Source organism: Rhamphochromis sp. 'chilingali' (genome assembly GCF_963969265.1).
Source record: "Rhamphochromis sp. 'chilingali' genome assembly, chromosome: 6".
In the NCBI taxonomy this organism is placed as follows: domain Eukaryota; kingdom Metazoa; phylum Chordata; class Actinopteri; order Cichliformes; family Cichlidae; genus Rhamphochromis; species Rhamphochromis sp. 'chilingali'.
In genome coordinates, this window is record NC_137933.1 from 30,434,837 (window position 1) to 30,452,620 (window position 17,784).

Genomic DNA, 17,784 nt, shown 5'->3' on the forward strand with positions numbered 1-17,784 from the left:
CCCAGTATTTCCCAGAATCACCTCTTGTAAAACCATTTATATATATATGTTTATTCAAGACAGTGAAGTTTGCTAAGTTCTCAGACATGTATTGTTCAGTGGCTGACAATTGCATTGTGTCCCCAGAGGAAAAGCAGTAGGAATAGAACAGCCTTATATAGGCAGATCCCACTGACTCCCAAAGAGATATGGGCTCTAATCTTCATACAAGGATGCACAGACACATCTACACACACTTTGCTGCACACACACAAACAGAGAGAGAGAGAGGGAGAAAGAGAGAGAGAGAGAGAGCGAGCATTTATGAACAAGTTCATTTAATTTTTATTTATTTAGTCAGACTAATGTGGTTTTATTCTCCAGGGATTCAAGACTGATTCAAATACTTGGCTCAGTCTGAAAACAAAATGCTGGGACAATCTCAATATTAAGCAGAAATTAAATTAACTTGCAAGGCTGATAACTGGATGCATAAGTGACATTAACAAATGTTTTATTTGTCACCTATATAGACTTCTTCCATGATAAACACACTCCAAACCCCCAAACTTGTCTTTGAACTGACTGGCACTGATACTACTACAATGAGTTACAGCTTCCCGAGTGTGTTCGTCCAAGTTCAAAGGTATCAAACTGCATTATCTCTCGGGTTACTACGTATTCTCATCATATTACACATGCCTGCATGACTTCCTTACATCTATTTACATTTTCTGTTCCATCCATTCGTCATATTCTTTTGTAGCTCCCTGCCAGGGCCGTGACGCAGTGATTTGATTTAACAACCTAGATTAAATTAAGAATTTAATTTTAAAAGAACATTTTTAAATGGAATATGTTAAGACTCTTGGAAGCAATGGAAATTGAACACACAGTTGGGCAATTCATTATGGATTCCATTAGTTATAGCATACCACGCACACACACACACTGGTGACTGACATGTATAGGCTGCAGGATCTTGTATTTGGCTGTACGTCAGTCAGCTGTAGAGAGGCTGGAAAACACAGTTGCGTGTTGTGGATATTCTCCAGTGGGGTGTATACAGAGTGATGAAAGCACATCAGGGCGGTGAAACAGAACAGAAACCAGAAGACTCTGTCATGTGACTGTGTTTGAACATGTATCCCCTTAAGCATGTAGGAAACCTGCTGATGGAAGAGGAATTTCCAATATATAATAACTGGAAATAAAAAAAAGAAACATATATTTATGCTTCTGGTCAAGTGGAGAAAAATCTTAAGTACACCAGTTTATCTGCCTGCAAAATTACCATCCATATAAAAAATAAAGACCTGGTTAGATACCAGCTAAAACATCAATAACCATTCCAAGGTTTTCTCAGAAGTTTGTTTTCCTTACTATTTGGAACATCCCAGGAATGTTATGCCCTGTCCCATGTTAAGGTCTTAATCTCTCTCCAAATCTCAGTGCACGTGAGGTCTGTAGTGGAGTGCATAATTTTAGCATTGCATGTCTATTGCCTCATGTTTTGCCATTTATAGCTCTACACAAAATCCTGTAGTGGCTTAGTGGTGCAGATTTATAGGGGGGCTACTAATGATGCTCTCTGAGATCACTACCTCTGGCTTTGTTTATACCATTATCTCTTTTGCAAAGATAATTGTGCTTCTATCAGAAAATAAAAGGGGGGTCCTGTGGGGCAAATGTAAATTGTTATAATCAGTCATTAGAACCTGTGTGGTAATGGACATCCCACGACAACAGGACCATTGTCATTCAGGATGTGTACAGAGGGGTGTGTGCGTGTGTGTCCCCGATGGTGACAAACATAGAGCAAAAAAACTGAAGCAGATTGGACACCCATCAGCTCTTCAGTTTCACTGTGGCATTTATTTACCACCTCTATGGACTTCTAATAAATAGTGACCTTTCAGCACGTGTTCATGAACCTTTTACTCGCAGCTTCCTCTTGTCCTTCAATGTTTCTCCAATTATAATGTCATTGGTACAACAAAAGAGATAATTAGATTTTTCTTTAAAAAAAAAAAAATTAGCTTCACTATTCTTCCTCAGCTTAGTCTTACTTGGCCACCAAAGAACGTTACCCTTTGGTCTTTAACAAATAGTTATGACTGTTTATGTACTTTTTTTGCAATTTAAGAGTTATAACATTTGTTTATGAATAGATGGTCTGCAGTTTGTCATGTAAAACCATATTGGTACCTTTGTATTGATCAACAGAAATGTATGTCTGTTATTTGTCTGCTTTGAAGCCTATAAACAGACGGGCATGTTCACTGGTGTTGTGGTAATCCTCATAAAATGGTGATGTAAACTTACACTGACCCACTTGACCCACCGTGCAGTAGCTTGTATTGAGAGCTTTGCTAATCAAGTGTTAGATTGAACTCATATTATTTTGTAATGTAACCTAAAGAAGAACCGTTTTTGAACCTTGGAGAGCCCCTGTCCTATTATTATGGCCATAAAAATTTGTTGCATAAAGTGGGGATTAACTCTTTCATGTTGCTGCCTGTGGAGCAGCCTCCTGAGATAAATCACTACTATTTCAGCTACATGAAACACCAGCTGCATGGGAACACACTGTTCTAATTCAGCTGGGATGTTACAGTTCCCAGATCCAAGATGGTTTGAGTGGTGAGGTGACGACGTGGACCCATGGGGAGAGGGGTACACCCACGGACAAACAGGAGGAGCCAGCTATTCTTGGAATTTTGATTGAAAATTAATTATTCTTTTTGGGATTAAGGCTAAACATTTTCATAATATCAGAAAATGTTGGAATGCATGCAGGTACATTGTTGAATAGGTGATTTCGGTTCACCCAGGCTTGCTGAGCTCTGCTATGAAAGTTTACCGGAAGAGTGACCCAATGCCAAGTGTACCCCAAAACACCCTTGTACATTAATGCACAGTCAGAGAACAGATTGTTTTGATGTTTGACAGGTCTCTGTGGAAACTGAGCTTGGCTTTGTATGGCCGCCTGGCCTGCTACTGAGCCTGTGACATCATCCTCTGGTTATTCACACCAGTGTCAACTCCAAGGAAGCAGAAACAGGAGAAGACTTGAGCTCCAAGAACAGCTGTGTGCCCCAAACACACTCACTTACATCTTTGCCTTTATGTCGCACAGCCCTGTTCATACTGACTTTCACCAATTGTGCACTGACACAATTAGTAATTGATTAACAGGCCTTATGTAATACTGCATCTCAAGCATAATCCTGATAAGAAAAAAAACTGATGCTCATTGCTACATTTAGAAAAAAAAAGGAAAGCAAAGTTTTAGGAATGAGGAAGCTGGAAAAATGAATTCCTTATAGAAAGCAGACAAATGACATTGTAGCTAGAATTAAATTAAATAAAATTAAATTTGATTGTTTTTATTTTTAATATTCATTGAGATTAATTGAGATTCAATATTATTCACCAAAAATATTAACAGATCACTTCTACTTTCTGTTTCTTTTCTGCAAAGAGTTAACATATAAAAGGTCAGATGTTCTGTGCTGACCACAGATACTCTAAAAATTTATTTATTTATTTCTCATTTTTATGACAGTTAAATTAACTCCATTACAAATGTTCCAAAACACATAACAGATTAAATCTTTAAATAACTTTTAAGAATATACTTGGGGGAATATTCTCTGTATACATGTACTTGAGTTGAGTTTTTCTTCAGGTATTGCAGCGCCATCTAGTGGGAATAACAGTACATAGACCTAGCAGTTTTAGGACCCACACATTTTATTAGTTAAGACACAATATTAATTTTCCATTTTGACATTTTATTAAAGAGCAACAATTTTGAATGATATGGAAATGACATAAAACTTTGCAAGCTGATAAAATGAGCTGAAAAGATCATTTCACCTAAACAGTTGTCTTAGTTTTGAGTATATGAGACAGCTGTACGATTGGACACAATCCTCTGTGTAGTCACGTCCAAGTTCTAAGTGTAAGATTTTTTTATTTTAATGGCAGCAGATAGAAGACAGAAGTGTATGCTTACTATTAATATAACAAGAATCTTATTTGACAGTGATACAATCTGACTCATAAACAAATCATGTGTAAATTGTGTCAGTTTGTTTGCAAATGTCAACAAACTGACACAATACAATTGATGTCTGATGTCAATCAAACTGAGATGTTGGATTATCTTATCCAAGATTTAAAACTTTAAATTTTCCACTTTTCTTGATTTTCTATTTTTTTTAGAACCATTCTTTCATTGTCTATAATTAATGTACTATTTTCTGATGTGCTCCTTGAATTGTATGGTGGGCGAACTGACCGAACCATTAAAGTTAATGCATATCTACCATATTTACTGTCTGCATTAATTTTGTTTTTTAACTTAAGTCTATTTTTACACCCTTCTAACATGGAGACATTCAGACCTGCTTATTTTTTTCCCCTATGTAACATAATAACAATTTGACACAAGGTTATTAACCTTTAAAAAACATGACCTAATCTCTGTGCAGTCTCTCACCTGACCTTTTTTTAAATCCAAGAGGGACTTTTAAACACTGACATAAATACAACATAAAAAGTAACAATAATAATGATATAAAAAAATAACCAATGAAAATCCCAATAAAAACACAATATAGAAAACTGTGGACTGAGATAAAACTAAAGTACTGGAAAGATACCAAAACGTGAACATGATTTCTAATTACTTTACTTTTGCTTTCTTCTTGATAATTTCAATGATGGATGGAGCCTTCCGCTTTACACCTTGGAGCAAAACAAAGAAATAAAAACAAAAGAAGAAACAGAATTTAGTTGAAGCATGACTAATATAAAAGGACATAATGCTCCTGTATGTTTCTTGCAGTACCTTTGCTTTTGCTAGGTGACTCTGGGGATCTCTTGGCATAAGCAAGTTTCATCCTCTGAATATTTTTCTTGCTGATCACTTCGTGCTGTACAATGGGATGTGGGTAGTCTTTACCCACAATACATCCTGCTGCCTGCTGGATACTGCGTGGAGCTTTCCAAGGTTCATAGATATATTCTGCTGGGAACTTCTTCAGAAGAGGGAGGTACTTCCTGTAAACATAGGAGAAATGCTAAATCATTATAAACGATACATGTAATGAATGTGAATTGTTTAGGTAATACGTTTGGCTGATAGATCTTACCTGATGTAGTCTCCATTTTTGTCTGTCTTCTTCCCGAAGGCCACTGGAGAGTAAACCCTAAAATACTGGTGGAAGAAGGTGCTCGCTGATAGCCACTGCCAATTTCCAGCATTCAAAGCCCAGTCGCCATCTAATAAAAGCTGCTCAAACACCTTCATGAGCAGTGAGAAAATGTTACAGGTACCATACTGATTTAGCATATGTACTGCTGGACTCATGATAGAAAAAAAAAAACACAAGTGTTGTGTATAGCTAATAATAATTACTAGCAGTAGTATTGTAATATTTGTGATATTAGCAGCTGCAGCCTTTGCGAGCTGACCTTCTGCCCTTCTTCCCAGCTGATCCAGAGGTCTCCCCTAGTAAGGAAACAAGCAACAGCATGTCTGGCCAGGTGGTGGATCCAGCCCTCTTGCCTGAGCTGAGTCATGATAGCATCAATGAAGGGGTAACCAGTCCGAGCCTTTAAGGAGAGTGTGAAATAACAATGAATCATCTATGACACAGAAAATTAGATTACTCCACATTTAACAACAATTGCATAAGTACATCAACATGAAAACTCCTCTTCTCGCACCATCAATTTTCTCTAGAGACACTTCATTCAAGGACTCAATCTCAATACCTCTCTCCAAGCAGCTAGATAATCAGGGTTTGTGTCCCAGTCCACCTGAGTACACACGCTGTTACCCTCCATCTTGTTAAAGCTAGGAATGCCCAAACTGGCTGTGTAGAAGAACTCTCTCCAGAGTAACTGGCCATGCAGAGAAACTGGAGGATCTGAGTGTTTATTCTGCAAAAATCACACAAGTCAAAGACAAAGATTACTGCAAATACAAGCACATTGCACGTACAGTGTCTCACCACAGGAATCACACAAGGAAAGTATTTGAAGTGGCAATGATTAATTCAGTTTCTTTCCTGTTGAAATGTATTAAACAATACTACAGCATAATTTTCCTTACCATTATTAACTACAATATCTGTATGTAAAGTGCATCACTCACCCCTCTATACACCTCTGTGAGTCTCCACCAGAAGGTTCTGACTGATAAGCATCCAAAGGTGACATAGGGACTGAGAACAGTTGTACTGGGGCTCAAAGAGTTTGGAGAAGTCTGTGGCTTCTCAAAGGTGCAGACCCATTTCTGAAAGGCATACACAGAAATGTTTCAGAGAATGTAGGCATGTCTGTTGTTACAATCCTGCAAATAACAGGATGTAGATGTGAATCTAATTTACCGTTCTTTTCATATGTTCATCTAGTCTCCTGAGAGCCTCCTGTTCTCCTCCTGGAAACAGATCCTCTCCAAGAGGAGCAGTGTCCAGGCCGAGCTCCTCCAGTGTAGGAATCCCATATTCCTTCTCGTGGTTTTCTGAGGATGGTGTCTTTACATCTTTGACAGTGGGGATAGATTTAATCTAATCACTTCTAAATGTTGACATTTGCTTTTTAGATAAATGTCCATACATCATTGCAAATAACTTTGTCTGACAATTCAGTAACACTAGTCTGTTTTTCTGGTATTGTGATACCTTTCATATCGTCCATGGTTGGAGCAGGGATTGGTCTCTTAGGGGGACCAATCGTCTTCGCTATTGCTTGCAACTTGGTATAGGTAAGTGGGGGTTTTCCATTATTTTCCTCAATTATTCTATTAAGACAAAAAAACAAACAAACACACAGTCAAGAAATGACAACACAAGTAGCACAGAAAAAAAATCCCCTGTCTGAAAATGCTCAGCAAGATTTTTACCTTTCAATATTATAAAGAGTGTGTGAGACTTTGTAGATGACTTCAACTCCACGTTCTTTGGCCAGTGATGTCACTTTGCTGTCGCGCTGCAGGCTGTAGGGCTCTGTGTCATACTCATAGGTCAGCCTGGTTACTTTCCACTTGGTGAATAACTTGGGGAGCACATCTTCTGGCTTCCCTCTCACAACAAACAGCCTAAGTAGATTAAACATACCATAACATGACAATATAGGTTGATGGCAGCTGTCTGACTTTTTAAAAAGTGTTTAATGTTGCTGAGTGTCGACTGTGTCTCTACCTAGAGTTGAGCTTCCTGAGGCTTCCGTCAAGGTCCTTCAGCGCTCCAATGAGGAACCTCCAGCGGTTGATACCCACACACGCGTTGTTGTGGAGGTAAGGGTCCAGTATGAACACAGGGTACAGCTGCTTACAGTCCTTGAGAGCAGCCATCAAAGCTGGGTTGTCATGCAACCTGAGTCCCTTGCGGAACCAGTGAATACACGTGTGAGCCATACCTGCGGACACGTGAATCACAAACATAAGGCACCAAAACATCAAGTTAATGATCTTCAGTGAGCTTGTGTCAACGCGTCACATAAACTAAAATTTTAAAAGAACTGATGCTGTAGGTTAACATCCATTCCTCCTCTCCACCTCATGAATTTCAGTTAATGGAGAGCACATCCTTACACAGACACGAAACCTCAGAAATGTAAACGACTAAGAGTTAAGATCTTTAAAACTACGGTAAATACAGCACAAATCTTAAACCAAACAAAACAACATTACGTTTCACAAAACAATATGATGATTCCTTGGAAGTTCTGAGCATCCGCTTAAATTTACACTTCAGCGGCAGAACCTGCAGAAACCTCTAAACTGCAACTAACATGCAATGCAATAAATCAACGGTATGATAACTACAGGATATAATAACATTCAAACATTTCAAGCCAAAAAAAGAAAAACTTTACCTTCTTAGGGCTTTTCAACTTTGCGCGATTCAGATCAACTGCTGTAGAAAAATTCAGTGTTTGGTAACAATCACATTCAGAGTGTTACAAAACAGGAAGACGTGTTACGTCTGCAGCAAGGGCAGCCAACCAGAGCGAGGAGGCTTAGCAAAACCACACGTGGTGCGGCTGTAGCAGTTTGTCGGTTTATCCACCAGGTGGTAATGTCGGGCAGACAATAACCGAAGTTATGCTCTTATAATGTCACACTAACTCCATTTGCTGCCGATAATTATTAAAAGTTGTGCAATGTATGTGTGTATATTGCTTATTTAAATCATATATCTGAAGCTTACCTCAATCACTAACAATAGCACCACTTTGACAAAGTTCCGGGGAGGGTTTACTAAAGAGACCTCGTTTTTGCCTCTCTAAACCCGTCAGCTCATCGTAGCTCGCCGTGATCGTATAGTGGTTAGTACTCTGCGTTGTGGCCGCAGCAACCCCGGTTCGAATCCGGGTCACGGCATTGTGAAACAATGTCACGGCAGATGAGTTTCTTTTCGACTATGTAAGAAAAATATGTGGCTTCGTGATTATTTTTTAAAATTCCGGCCGTAAATGTGTACGACATGAAACAGGTCTAAAATACGTGGTAGTTCACTCGTTTCCTACCACTGGGAGTATTTTGGAAACCGTATCCAGCCACAATACAAAGGACTAGGGCCCTGTTTCCCCCATTGCTCCATTGTAATTACCATTAAGCACCCCCAGAGAGAGACGTGGTTGAAGAAATTTGAGTTTTCAGTTTTCTGTTTGGTCCAAACTCATCCAGCCGAGATCTTTCTCTGTACAATAAGCTGATCAGTTGTAGGATAATAAATACCGCCTGTCCTCCGCTGCTCGTGAGCAAGGCATGCCAATGAATTATGTTGGGTCGCACTCGGGCATAAAAGCAGGGAAATAATAAACAAAAAATAACTTGTCATTTAAAAATAGCCTGGCAGAAACACAGATACATAAATATTCTACTTTCTGATAAACAAAGTGCATTTGAGTTTAACAGCTTCGTCATCTATAAACAATGCGTCTCTCTGACTACATAATTAAAGACTGGAAACCAACCTGTGGAGGTGAAGCGGATTGAATGCTAAAATATGCTGTTGCCTTCACGTTCTGTCGGAAATATCCATTTTAACACACACAATAATAAATTAACTGGAAAATTTGGCACGTGAGGTGTGACGTTGAGCGTAAGTATGTTTCGGGAATGTTCAGCTGACGCATTTCTTCTTTTATTGCGTTAGTTATTCGTTTATCACCTTGAATTAACTGAGCAACTTCTAAAACAGGACAAAGCACCTGCCTGTTGTTTTACTTGTGAAGCTGTGTTATTATTCCATGTGGATTTAGTCACGACTTGCGGCAGCCTATCGGAATTTCGACTTCTGTTTTTAACTCTGCGAAGGCAGCATCAGTTCCCGCTCTGTTGGCTGACAGATTCGCCATTCATCAACCAGCCCGCCCAGCACCATTGAGAGCGGCATGGCAACGGCGGAGACGGGGGGAGAAGGTGTGGTGAGGGGGTGACAGTTTAACCGGACCAGAGAGGAGCAGCAGCAGCAGTTACAGCAGTGTTCCCACTTCTCATTGACTGGAGAAACGCAGCACCCCGCTCAGTCCGCGCTCACACACTAATAAAACGATGCACCACCGCCGCCTGTCTGCACACGCGCTGCCGCTGACCAGGTGTTGGAGCAAAGACCAGGGACGCCGTTAACGCCTCAGAACATAAACTTGTATGTATGTGCTGTGTGCACCTCTCTGTGGTCCCGTTCGCAGACGATCGAGAAGATGCTGAGCCGACTAATGAGCAGCAGCATCAGGAGTCTGGACAGGGAATGCAATTGCACCGTGAGGCTGCTGGACGACTCGGAGTACACCTGCACGATCCAGGTCAGTGGAGACCAACATTTCCTGTTTCTCAAATCACCTTGTTGCGGAGGACGTGCTTTTGACACGTAACAGGGTGGCGATCAGGTAAAGTGACGTTTTCACCGCTCGCCCGTCACATTCAATGTGATGCTTGCAGGAAACATTCAGATTAATAGAGGTGTCATCTACGGCAGGTCCAATCATCTTCACATTACACCTGATTGTATGTTTTATGGTGCAGCCTGTCATTGTGTAGCTGCGGATGTTAGGCTTTCGTCAGAGAGATACCTGTGTGGACATGCCATGATGAGCGCATGTGGTTCGTGCATTGCGTAGCAAATATCAAGGATGGCCAGATGACTCTATATGCCAACAGAAGGAATACACTAATGTTAAATAAATACAAAATAAAATATCAGCATGAGCTGTGTTTCTTGACAGCTTTTTGCATGCATTGATTAGAATGCATTATAAAACTAATCTGGATAATCTGATCTTGAACGATTTCAGTGGAAGAGACAGTCAGGATTTCTAGATTCTTTAGCTACATCAGCCAGTCTGGTTTTATCATAGAATGACAGAATGTTAGATGTTTATATACTAATTATGTTTATAGTTAGTGTAACCAACTCAGGTGTCATAGTCCCAAAGGTGGTTGACCTTCAGACTGACCTCATGTTTGGCTGGTAAACTGCACTTGTGATGAGAGGGATGTACATACATTTTTGCATTTGTGGTTGTTGTTTTGAGCCATTTAGAAAGTCTTTTATATCTGAGTCAGCTTTAACACAGAAATATTCTTTTCCAAATCTATAACGAGTATCATATTTACATTTTCAAAGAGTTCTGCAGCACAAACCTTAACGATCTAAAAATTGTTTGAGTTTTTAAAAATGTGAACATAAATGACAAATACATGGCTCCAAAAATTATTTCTCAGAAAATCTTATCTTATAGAAAAGGTAAAAAAACAGAAGCCAGTTTCTTTCTATTGTGTACTTTTGCGTCATTAACTGACATTGTAAGTAAAATAAAAATCACATTTTCCTTTAGTCTGAGTTACTTTAAATAAAATAAATTGGCACGAATAAAGGCAAAACATGATTGCAGTCAATAAGTGCAGTTTGTTTATAATGAGTGAATGCAGGAATAAGAGTAAGTGATTAATGTGCACTACCTCCTCTGTAAATCAAGTGTGTTTGTGTCTTTTGTGTTACTGCATACATTATAAAGTATGATTTGTGCGTCGTCTAACCTGGTCTTTGATTTGCTGGAGGTGCGTTTGATGCCTCTTACTGGAAGAGATTCCAGCGGTGCTGAATTAGAGATGACAGCAGAGAAAGGCCATCAACACCTGCTCATTTCTACGATCTGACAGCAAAGGCAAAGCAAGGCTTTCAGCATGTAACAACTTAAAGTGGTGGTGCTCAGGGGACAGATAAAATAGGGATTTTGTCAGTGTCAGGTCTTTTCCTATCTGTAAAAAAAATCAGCATTATCAACAAGTTGGGAGAAACATGAATGTTTTTCATTCAAATTATTCAGTTTTTTTAGTGTAGCATGTTGGTGAGTACTCGTTTAGATGACTTTGAGGCTGTCCTCATAGCTCAATACACATTACTGTTGAGAGAAAATGATGTGCTTTGTAGATGAATTGACTTTTGACCAGCTTGCCAATTTACCTGAGTGAGTTTTAACATTACTGTTTAACAAGCAAAACACCATGTACCATTTGTTGGGACGACATGGTGTCCTTGTGCTTTCTTTTAGTTTCAGCCTGTACTTTTTCCCCTTTGACTTCTAAGCAGCTCCTTCCCCTGAGTGTGATTCAAAGTGTTTGGCTGTCAAGATATGCTGATCCCATCCTTTAAGCAACTGAAACCACACAGCAGGGACAGAATGCCTAATTTCTAGTGGAGCTTGTATTGAGAAGGATTAGCGCTCTTTTGGCGTATGTCATTATTTCCAGCATGGGAAATAATGACATACGCCATTATTTCACACTATGGGGCCCTTGATGAAGCACAACTGGTCTAAATGGAGACATAAATAGGATCATCGGCTTAATCAATCGTCTATTATTCACAACAACAATGCCATTTATTTGCTGACATCCGAATGGGTGAATGCAGTATTTAGGAAACTCTATTTTATGTCTTACACAAAGCATCTCTAAAGCTAAATAGACACTGGTGTTCACTTCATTTTGCATCGGAGTAAAGGACATTACAGTGTCCTTAGTGCAGGATGACATAATTGTGGGCTCAGGGAAATTGAGAGTGGATGGTAGCTGTCCTTTCCTGGCCCACCTTACAGAGGTGGCCCAGAATAAAGGGTCCTCGTGGGGCCCAGTGGTCACATTCTCCATTTAGCTCAATTAGCCTACACCTTTAACAGCTGCTGTTAGAGTGAAATAACATCTTTTGGGAACAATGGGAGATACAACCTCCATAATTGGGAGAATTTCTCAATGTGAAGACAAGCTAAAGTGGAGTAGGAGAAGGTGAAGGTGTCCTGTTGTTTTAACATGGACTTCTAACTTTGCCCGTCAGTTGGCCAGGCCTGCCTACAGTATAATCAGACTGAAGAACGGAGAACCATGTTCACTCATCTGTCCTGTTCTGACAAGACTGCCCTTCACAATATTCACAGATGTCGCACATCCACAGATGTTTAAGCCTCAGCTCATGACTGAGCAGTTTATGCAGGGAAAAATTAGGAAGGTAAATGGTTGCTGTAATGAAAAGGTGGAAGGTGGTGCTGAAAACCCCAAATTTTAAAGAATATCAAGTTCAGTAACCACAGGATCAGGACTGGGACCACCTGTTGCTTATGAACCCCATCAGGAAAACTTTGAGATAGTTTTGAAAAAGCAAAATTTCAGCATTTAAAGGTAGAAATGGCCGTGCAGAAGGAGTAACCTAATGGACATATAGAGCTGTGCAGTTAATTGGATTTTATGTTCAGTTACATTGTGTAATAAATCCAGTGTTCCCTTTTTCATTACAGTTGAGACTTACTTTAAAGGCTAAAAGGTCAAATTCACTTTTCCACAGGCTGCTTAAGATTTACTTTAGATTTAGCCAAGATAGAAAGACATTGGTTCAGCTGAATTCAGCTGTTTAGAAACACTGTGCTCAGAGTGACTATAGCTACACTACCAGTCAAAAGTTTGGGCACACCTCCTTTAATGGTTTTTCTGTTTACCTTGTAGATTCTCACTGAAGGCATCAAAACTATGAATGAACACATAGAATTATGTAGTAAAGAAAAAAATGTGAAATAACTCTAAACATGTTTTATATTTTAGATTCTTCAAAATAGCCACCCTTTTCTCTGATTACTGCACAGTCTTGGCATTTTTTCGATGAGCTTCATGAGGTTGTCACCTGAAATGGTTTTCCAACAACCTTGAAGGTGTTCCCAGAGATCCTGAGCACTTGTTGGCCCTTTTGCCTTCGCTCTGCGCTCCATCTCATCCCAAACTATCTCCATTGGGTTTAGGCCATGTGACTGCGGAGACCAGGCCATCTGGCACAGCGCTCCATCATGTTCCTTCTTGGTCAAAGAGCCTTTACACAGCCTGGAGGTCAATGTCCTAAAACTAAATGCAAACCCAATGGGATGGCATATCACTGCAGGATGCTGTGATAGCCATGCTGGTTCAGTGTGCCTTCAGTTTTGGAGAAATCCCCAACAATGTCACCAGCAAAGCATCCCCACACCATCACATCATTCCTTGTGTTTCAGGGCTCAACCAAATCTCTTCTGCTTATTGCTTTTCCTTAGTAGTAGTAGTAGTTTTTTTTTAATCAGCTATTTGACCATAAAGGCCTGATTCATGCAGTCTCCTCTGAACAGTTGATCTAGAGACGTGTCTGCTACTGGAACTCTATGTGGCATTTATCTGGGCTCTAATCTCTAACACTTGATGACTTTGCGACTGCACTTGGGGACACAAGTTTTTGCAAGTTCTTAAAGTAATGATAGACTGTTGTTTCTCTTTACCTAGCTGATTGGTTCTTGCCATAATATGAATTCTAACTAATAGGGCTGTCAGCTGTGTACCAACCTGACTTCTGCACGGCACAACTGGTGGTCTCAAAACTGGAAAGGCACACCTGTGAAGACAAAACCATTTCAGGTGACTACATCATAAAGCTCATTGCGAGATGGCCAAAGGTTTGCAGTGCTGCCAACAAAGCAGAGAGTGGCTACTTTGAAGAGTCTAAAATATAAAACATGTTTTGAGTTATTTCATACTTTGTTTACTACATATTCCACATGAGTTCATCAATAGTTTTGATGCCCTCAGTATGTATTGTCACAACCTGGCTCAAAGAATGTGACAAGGATAAGGGAGACCACACCACTGGCTGTCACAGTATCTACAATGTAAATAGTCATGAAAATAAAGAAAAACCATTAAATAACAAGGTGTGTCCAAACTTTTGAATGGCAGTATATATGGAGAGGTATAGCTTGTATAACCTGAGAAAGCTTTAGTATTACTGGAACCAGTCCTTTTATTCTTAGTGATCTTTGGCCAAATATAAATCGACTGGATTTATGATTTTATACACTTTACCAAGTTCTATTGCTGTTTCCTTTAGGGGTATCCACAATGAACCATCTGCCTTCATCTCATCCTATCCCTGGCATCCTCCTCTATCTCACCAATCCTCTGGATGTCCTCCGCATCCATTAATCTTCTCTGAGGTCTTCCTTTTTTCCTCATGCCTGGAAGCTCCATATTCAACATCCTTTGTCCCCTATCTCTCATCTGCACATGTCCAAACCATCTCAGCCTTGCCTTTCTAATTTTTGCTCCAAACTGCTCAACCTGAATTATCCCACTAACTTTCTCATTTTTAATCTTGTCCATCCTGGTCACTCTCAATGAAACCCTTAACGTCTTCGACTGTTCCACCACCAGCTGTGCCTTCCATGTTTTATTAGTGCCATTATCTCACAGCTATACTCTCACTACCATCTTGTGAACCTTTGTCCTCTCTGGTACCTGCGTCTTACTGCAGATCACAATGTTGCAAGCATCATAGTCCACGGGGCCCCTGCCTAATCTCATCTGTCCACTTCTCAGTGTTATGGTCCTTGGGTCTCGGACGCAGGTTTTTGAGTTCTTTTAAGGTTTAGTTTTCATTTGTGTTTAAGCATGTGTTATATTTGAGTTTGTTTGTTGTTTAGAGTTTTTCCTTTACAGTTTTTCTCAAATGCTAAAACACATGTCACAAACGTTACCACCAGGTCCCCCAATGTCCAAACACAACACCCTTCTCTAAAGCTACATAAACACAACCACACCTTCCCACTGCAAAACTCAAACTCCCACACCAAGAGAGCAGCTCGAAGCTGTCAAAACTGTAAACACTATACACTGCATTACACACTACAGCAAAACAATTGAAAACACAATGCTCAATTTGTGAGAAGGTTCTTTGTTCCATAACTGCCAATGCATATTTTAGAAACTATACAGTAACGGATCGTCGTAGATCTCTGCAGAGGATTAGGCATTTAGATTTGTGAGTTTCATATGAGTAGTATAAATCTATAGAAAATCCTGCATGTACGTACACTACTGTAACACAACTCAATGCAAAAACAGAATCTATTGCACACAACAGTAATCTTGAAAACATGAACAGGGTGTGAAGTGTATTTACGTTATTCACACCACACACACACCACAATCGCTGTGCGGCATCATGTCGCTGAGCTGTTGCTCGCATCTCGTCCGTAATGATGGTGCGAGGTTGTCTTGCTCTCCCTCCTGGACCTTCTCCTCTCCCATGTTGGCCTTCTCCTCTTCCTCGTTGGTCGCTCCTCTTCCTCCTCTCATTTGAACTCCTCTTCCTCATTGGCCTGCTCCTCTTCTTCCAGGGTCAGCTCTTCTCCCTCCTCTGTATCAAATTCCTCTTCCCCTGACTCTGCCTTCATCCATTGTGTTTGTTTGGAATCTTCAGCATACTGTGCACTCTGAACTTGCTTTTACATGTGGGTACAGCATTAGCAACAAGTGTCTTCAATTTTGAGTTATTGTGTGTAGTGAATGACGCCAGGTGTGTTCCCTGTGTTCAAAGATTGGTGACTGTGGCAAGCATTTTGCATCACATGGGCTTTCATTTGAGGATATGAGCAGAGTTGTTTTGCAACATGTGTTTTAGCAAGGAAAAATGTGTTTAGATTTATGAGTACAGAGGGTTGTGTTTTGTGAATTGTGTCTTCATGTGACATGTGTTTATGGTACTGGAATATGGTGGCTACATTTAGTAAATGTGTTTAGACTACTGGTCATTTGGGTTACAGGATTGGCTTTTGTGTTTTAACATTTGAGAAAAACTGTAATTTAGTTCTTCTTATTACAAGACTTTCAAGTCTTGTTTTCTTATGTTTTGTATAGATTCTTTACCGTTTATTATTTATTTTATTGATTATAGACTCTTCATCATTATTATTGTTATTAGAGTTGTCTGTTCTTGCTCACTAAGGAAATTCTGTTTATTGTTAATTGATTATTCATATTTGATTCCTTGTTTTCCTTGATTCCTGCTCCCTCTGTGTTCCTCATGTCCTGTGGTTGTCTCAGTCGCTGTGTTTGTGCTCATATTTTGGTAGCTTCCTATTTTATTTTGGTAGTCCTTTGTGTCCTCTTGTGCTCTGTATTTAGTTTTATTTCTCCCTTTTCTTGTTATCTTGAAATTCTGTTCGCCTTGTTTTCTCCAGCAATATTTGCTCTTTCTGATTACCTCATCTTTCTAGTTACAAATGTAAGTCTACATATTTGTGTTATTGTGTAGCATTGTTTCCCTGCCTTCCTCTTTCCCTGTTTGTTCTTGTTCTTTGTATTTTTGTTACTTGGACTCTGTTTTAGATTTGTATTATTTTTCAACCTAATAAATGACTCATCATTAATTTTTTTGAATCCCACCTTTGCGTCCTGCATTCTGGACCCTCACTCCTTCTGAAAATCACATTCTTGATGATCTGCATGTTTGATTTGGTAGTGATTTTACGCCGGATGTCATTCCTAACACAACCTTTCTCATTTATCTAGGCTCGAGCGCTAGAAGTACACTCACTTGTGGCCCCCTGTGGTTGAGTTTACCCACAAACACATTGATGGTGGCATGCTACCATGCAAGGCATTGCCTTAACCAAAGGGAGTAATTTGGGGTACTTAATGTAAGGCAGCTCGTGAAGAGGAGGAGCATAGATCGAATCACCAATCTGCAATAAGCAGATGCCCTCTACCTGCTGAGTCACCCTATCCCAATCAATACGAGGATGAATAGTTTCTTCATTCAGTATTACAAAAAATAATAATAGTATTTTATCCAGACCATTCAACAGTACAGGCATGATTGTCCAAATCAATAAGATGATAGGACAGGGATTTAATCTTTAAAACCTGTTAAAATAAGTGAGACACACTGTTGATTCACTACTGTGAATTACATTTTCCTCCCATCTGCAATGCCTTGATGCTTCAGGTACCTTGCAGTTGATCTGCAATATACATTAAAAAGAATAAGTTTACATTTAACTTCAAATTTTATTGCTTGACCAGTTTCCTTTATGTGCGTCTTTTGCCTTTTATTATTTTTGTCCTAGAATATATTGACAGTGTTACTCTGGTTTGGATTTAGCCTTAGCTCATGAGTATCTGTGTCGGCTTCTTTACTCTTCTGAATTAATCACTGTAATTAAAGAGGTGTACAAATACAGGGATTATTTGGATCTACGTGTTGTTTGGCAGTTATGCCCTGGATGCCTTTGAATTATGTAGTCAAGGAGTGTGGTTAAACAGCCACGGTCTAGCACTAGTAATAAGCAGTGTCTCAACACAGAACAGCAGAATCAATTCTCCAATAGCTCACAAACCAGTGAGTTACATTTCATGAGATTATTCTATGAAAATACAAGCTATGTAATTCACTCAAAGCTCAATATAACATACAGTTGAGCAAATATCATCCA

The 17,784-nt window shown here is 39.6% G+C and overlaps 2 protein-coding genes across 2 annotated transcripts in view; one reads left to right on the plus strand and one right to left on the minus strand.

The window, feature by feature from the left end:
* Window positions 1-3,481: 3,481 nt before the first annotated feature.
* cry5 (cryptochrome circadian regulator 5) lies at window positions 3,482-7,987 on the minus strand. Its single transcript, XM_080885812.1, has 11 exons — window positions 7,873-7,987; window positions 7,197-7,413; window positions 6,899-7,093; window positions 6,678-6,796; window positions 6,384-6,538; window positions 6,149-6,289; window positions 5,767-5,934; window positions 5,464-5,604; window positions 5,142-5,293; window positions 4,838-5,049; window positions 3,482-4,734 (listed from the first exon to the last, which is right to left on the minus strand). Exons 2-11 carry the CDS (start codon window positions 7,409-7,411, stop codon window positions 4,673-4,675), a joined length of 1,560 nt encoding a protein of 519 aa, XP_080741938.1. The 5' UTR covers window positions 7,412-7,413; window positions 7,873-7,987; the 3' UTR covers window positions 3,482-4,672.
* A 1,487-nt stretch (window positions 7,988-9,474) lies between these two features.
* Window positions 9,475-17,784, plus strand: part of LOC308397979 (FERM domain-containing protein 5-like) — an 81,113-nt gene continuing 72,803 nt past the window's right edge. Inside the window, exon 1 of the mRNA XM_080884324.1 lies at window positions 9,475-9,807. Within this exon, the coding sequence (XP_080740450.1) occupies window positions 9,706-9,807 (102 nt within the window). The 5' untranslated portion in view covers window positions 9,475-9,705. The remainder of the gene's footprint in view (window positions 9,808-17,784) is intronic.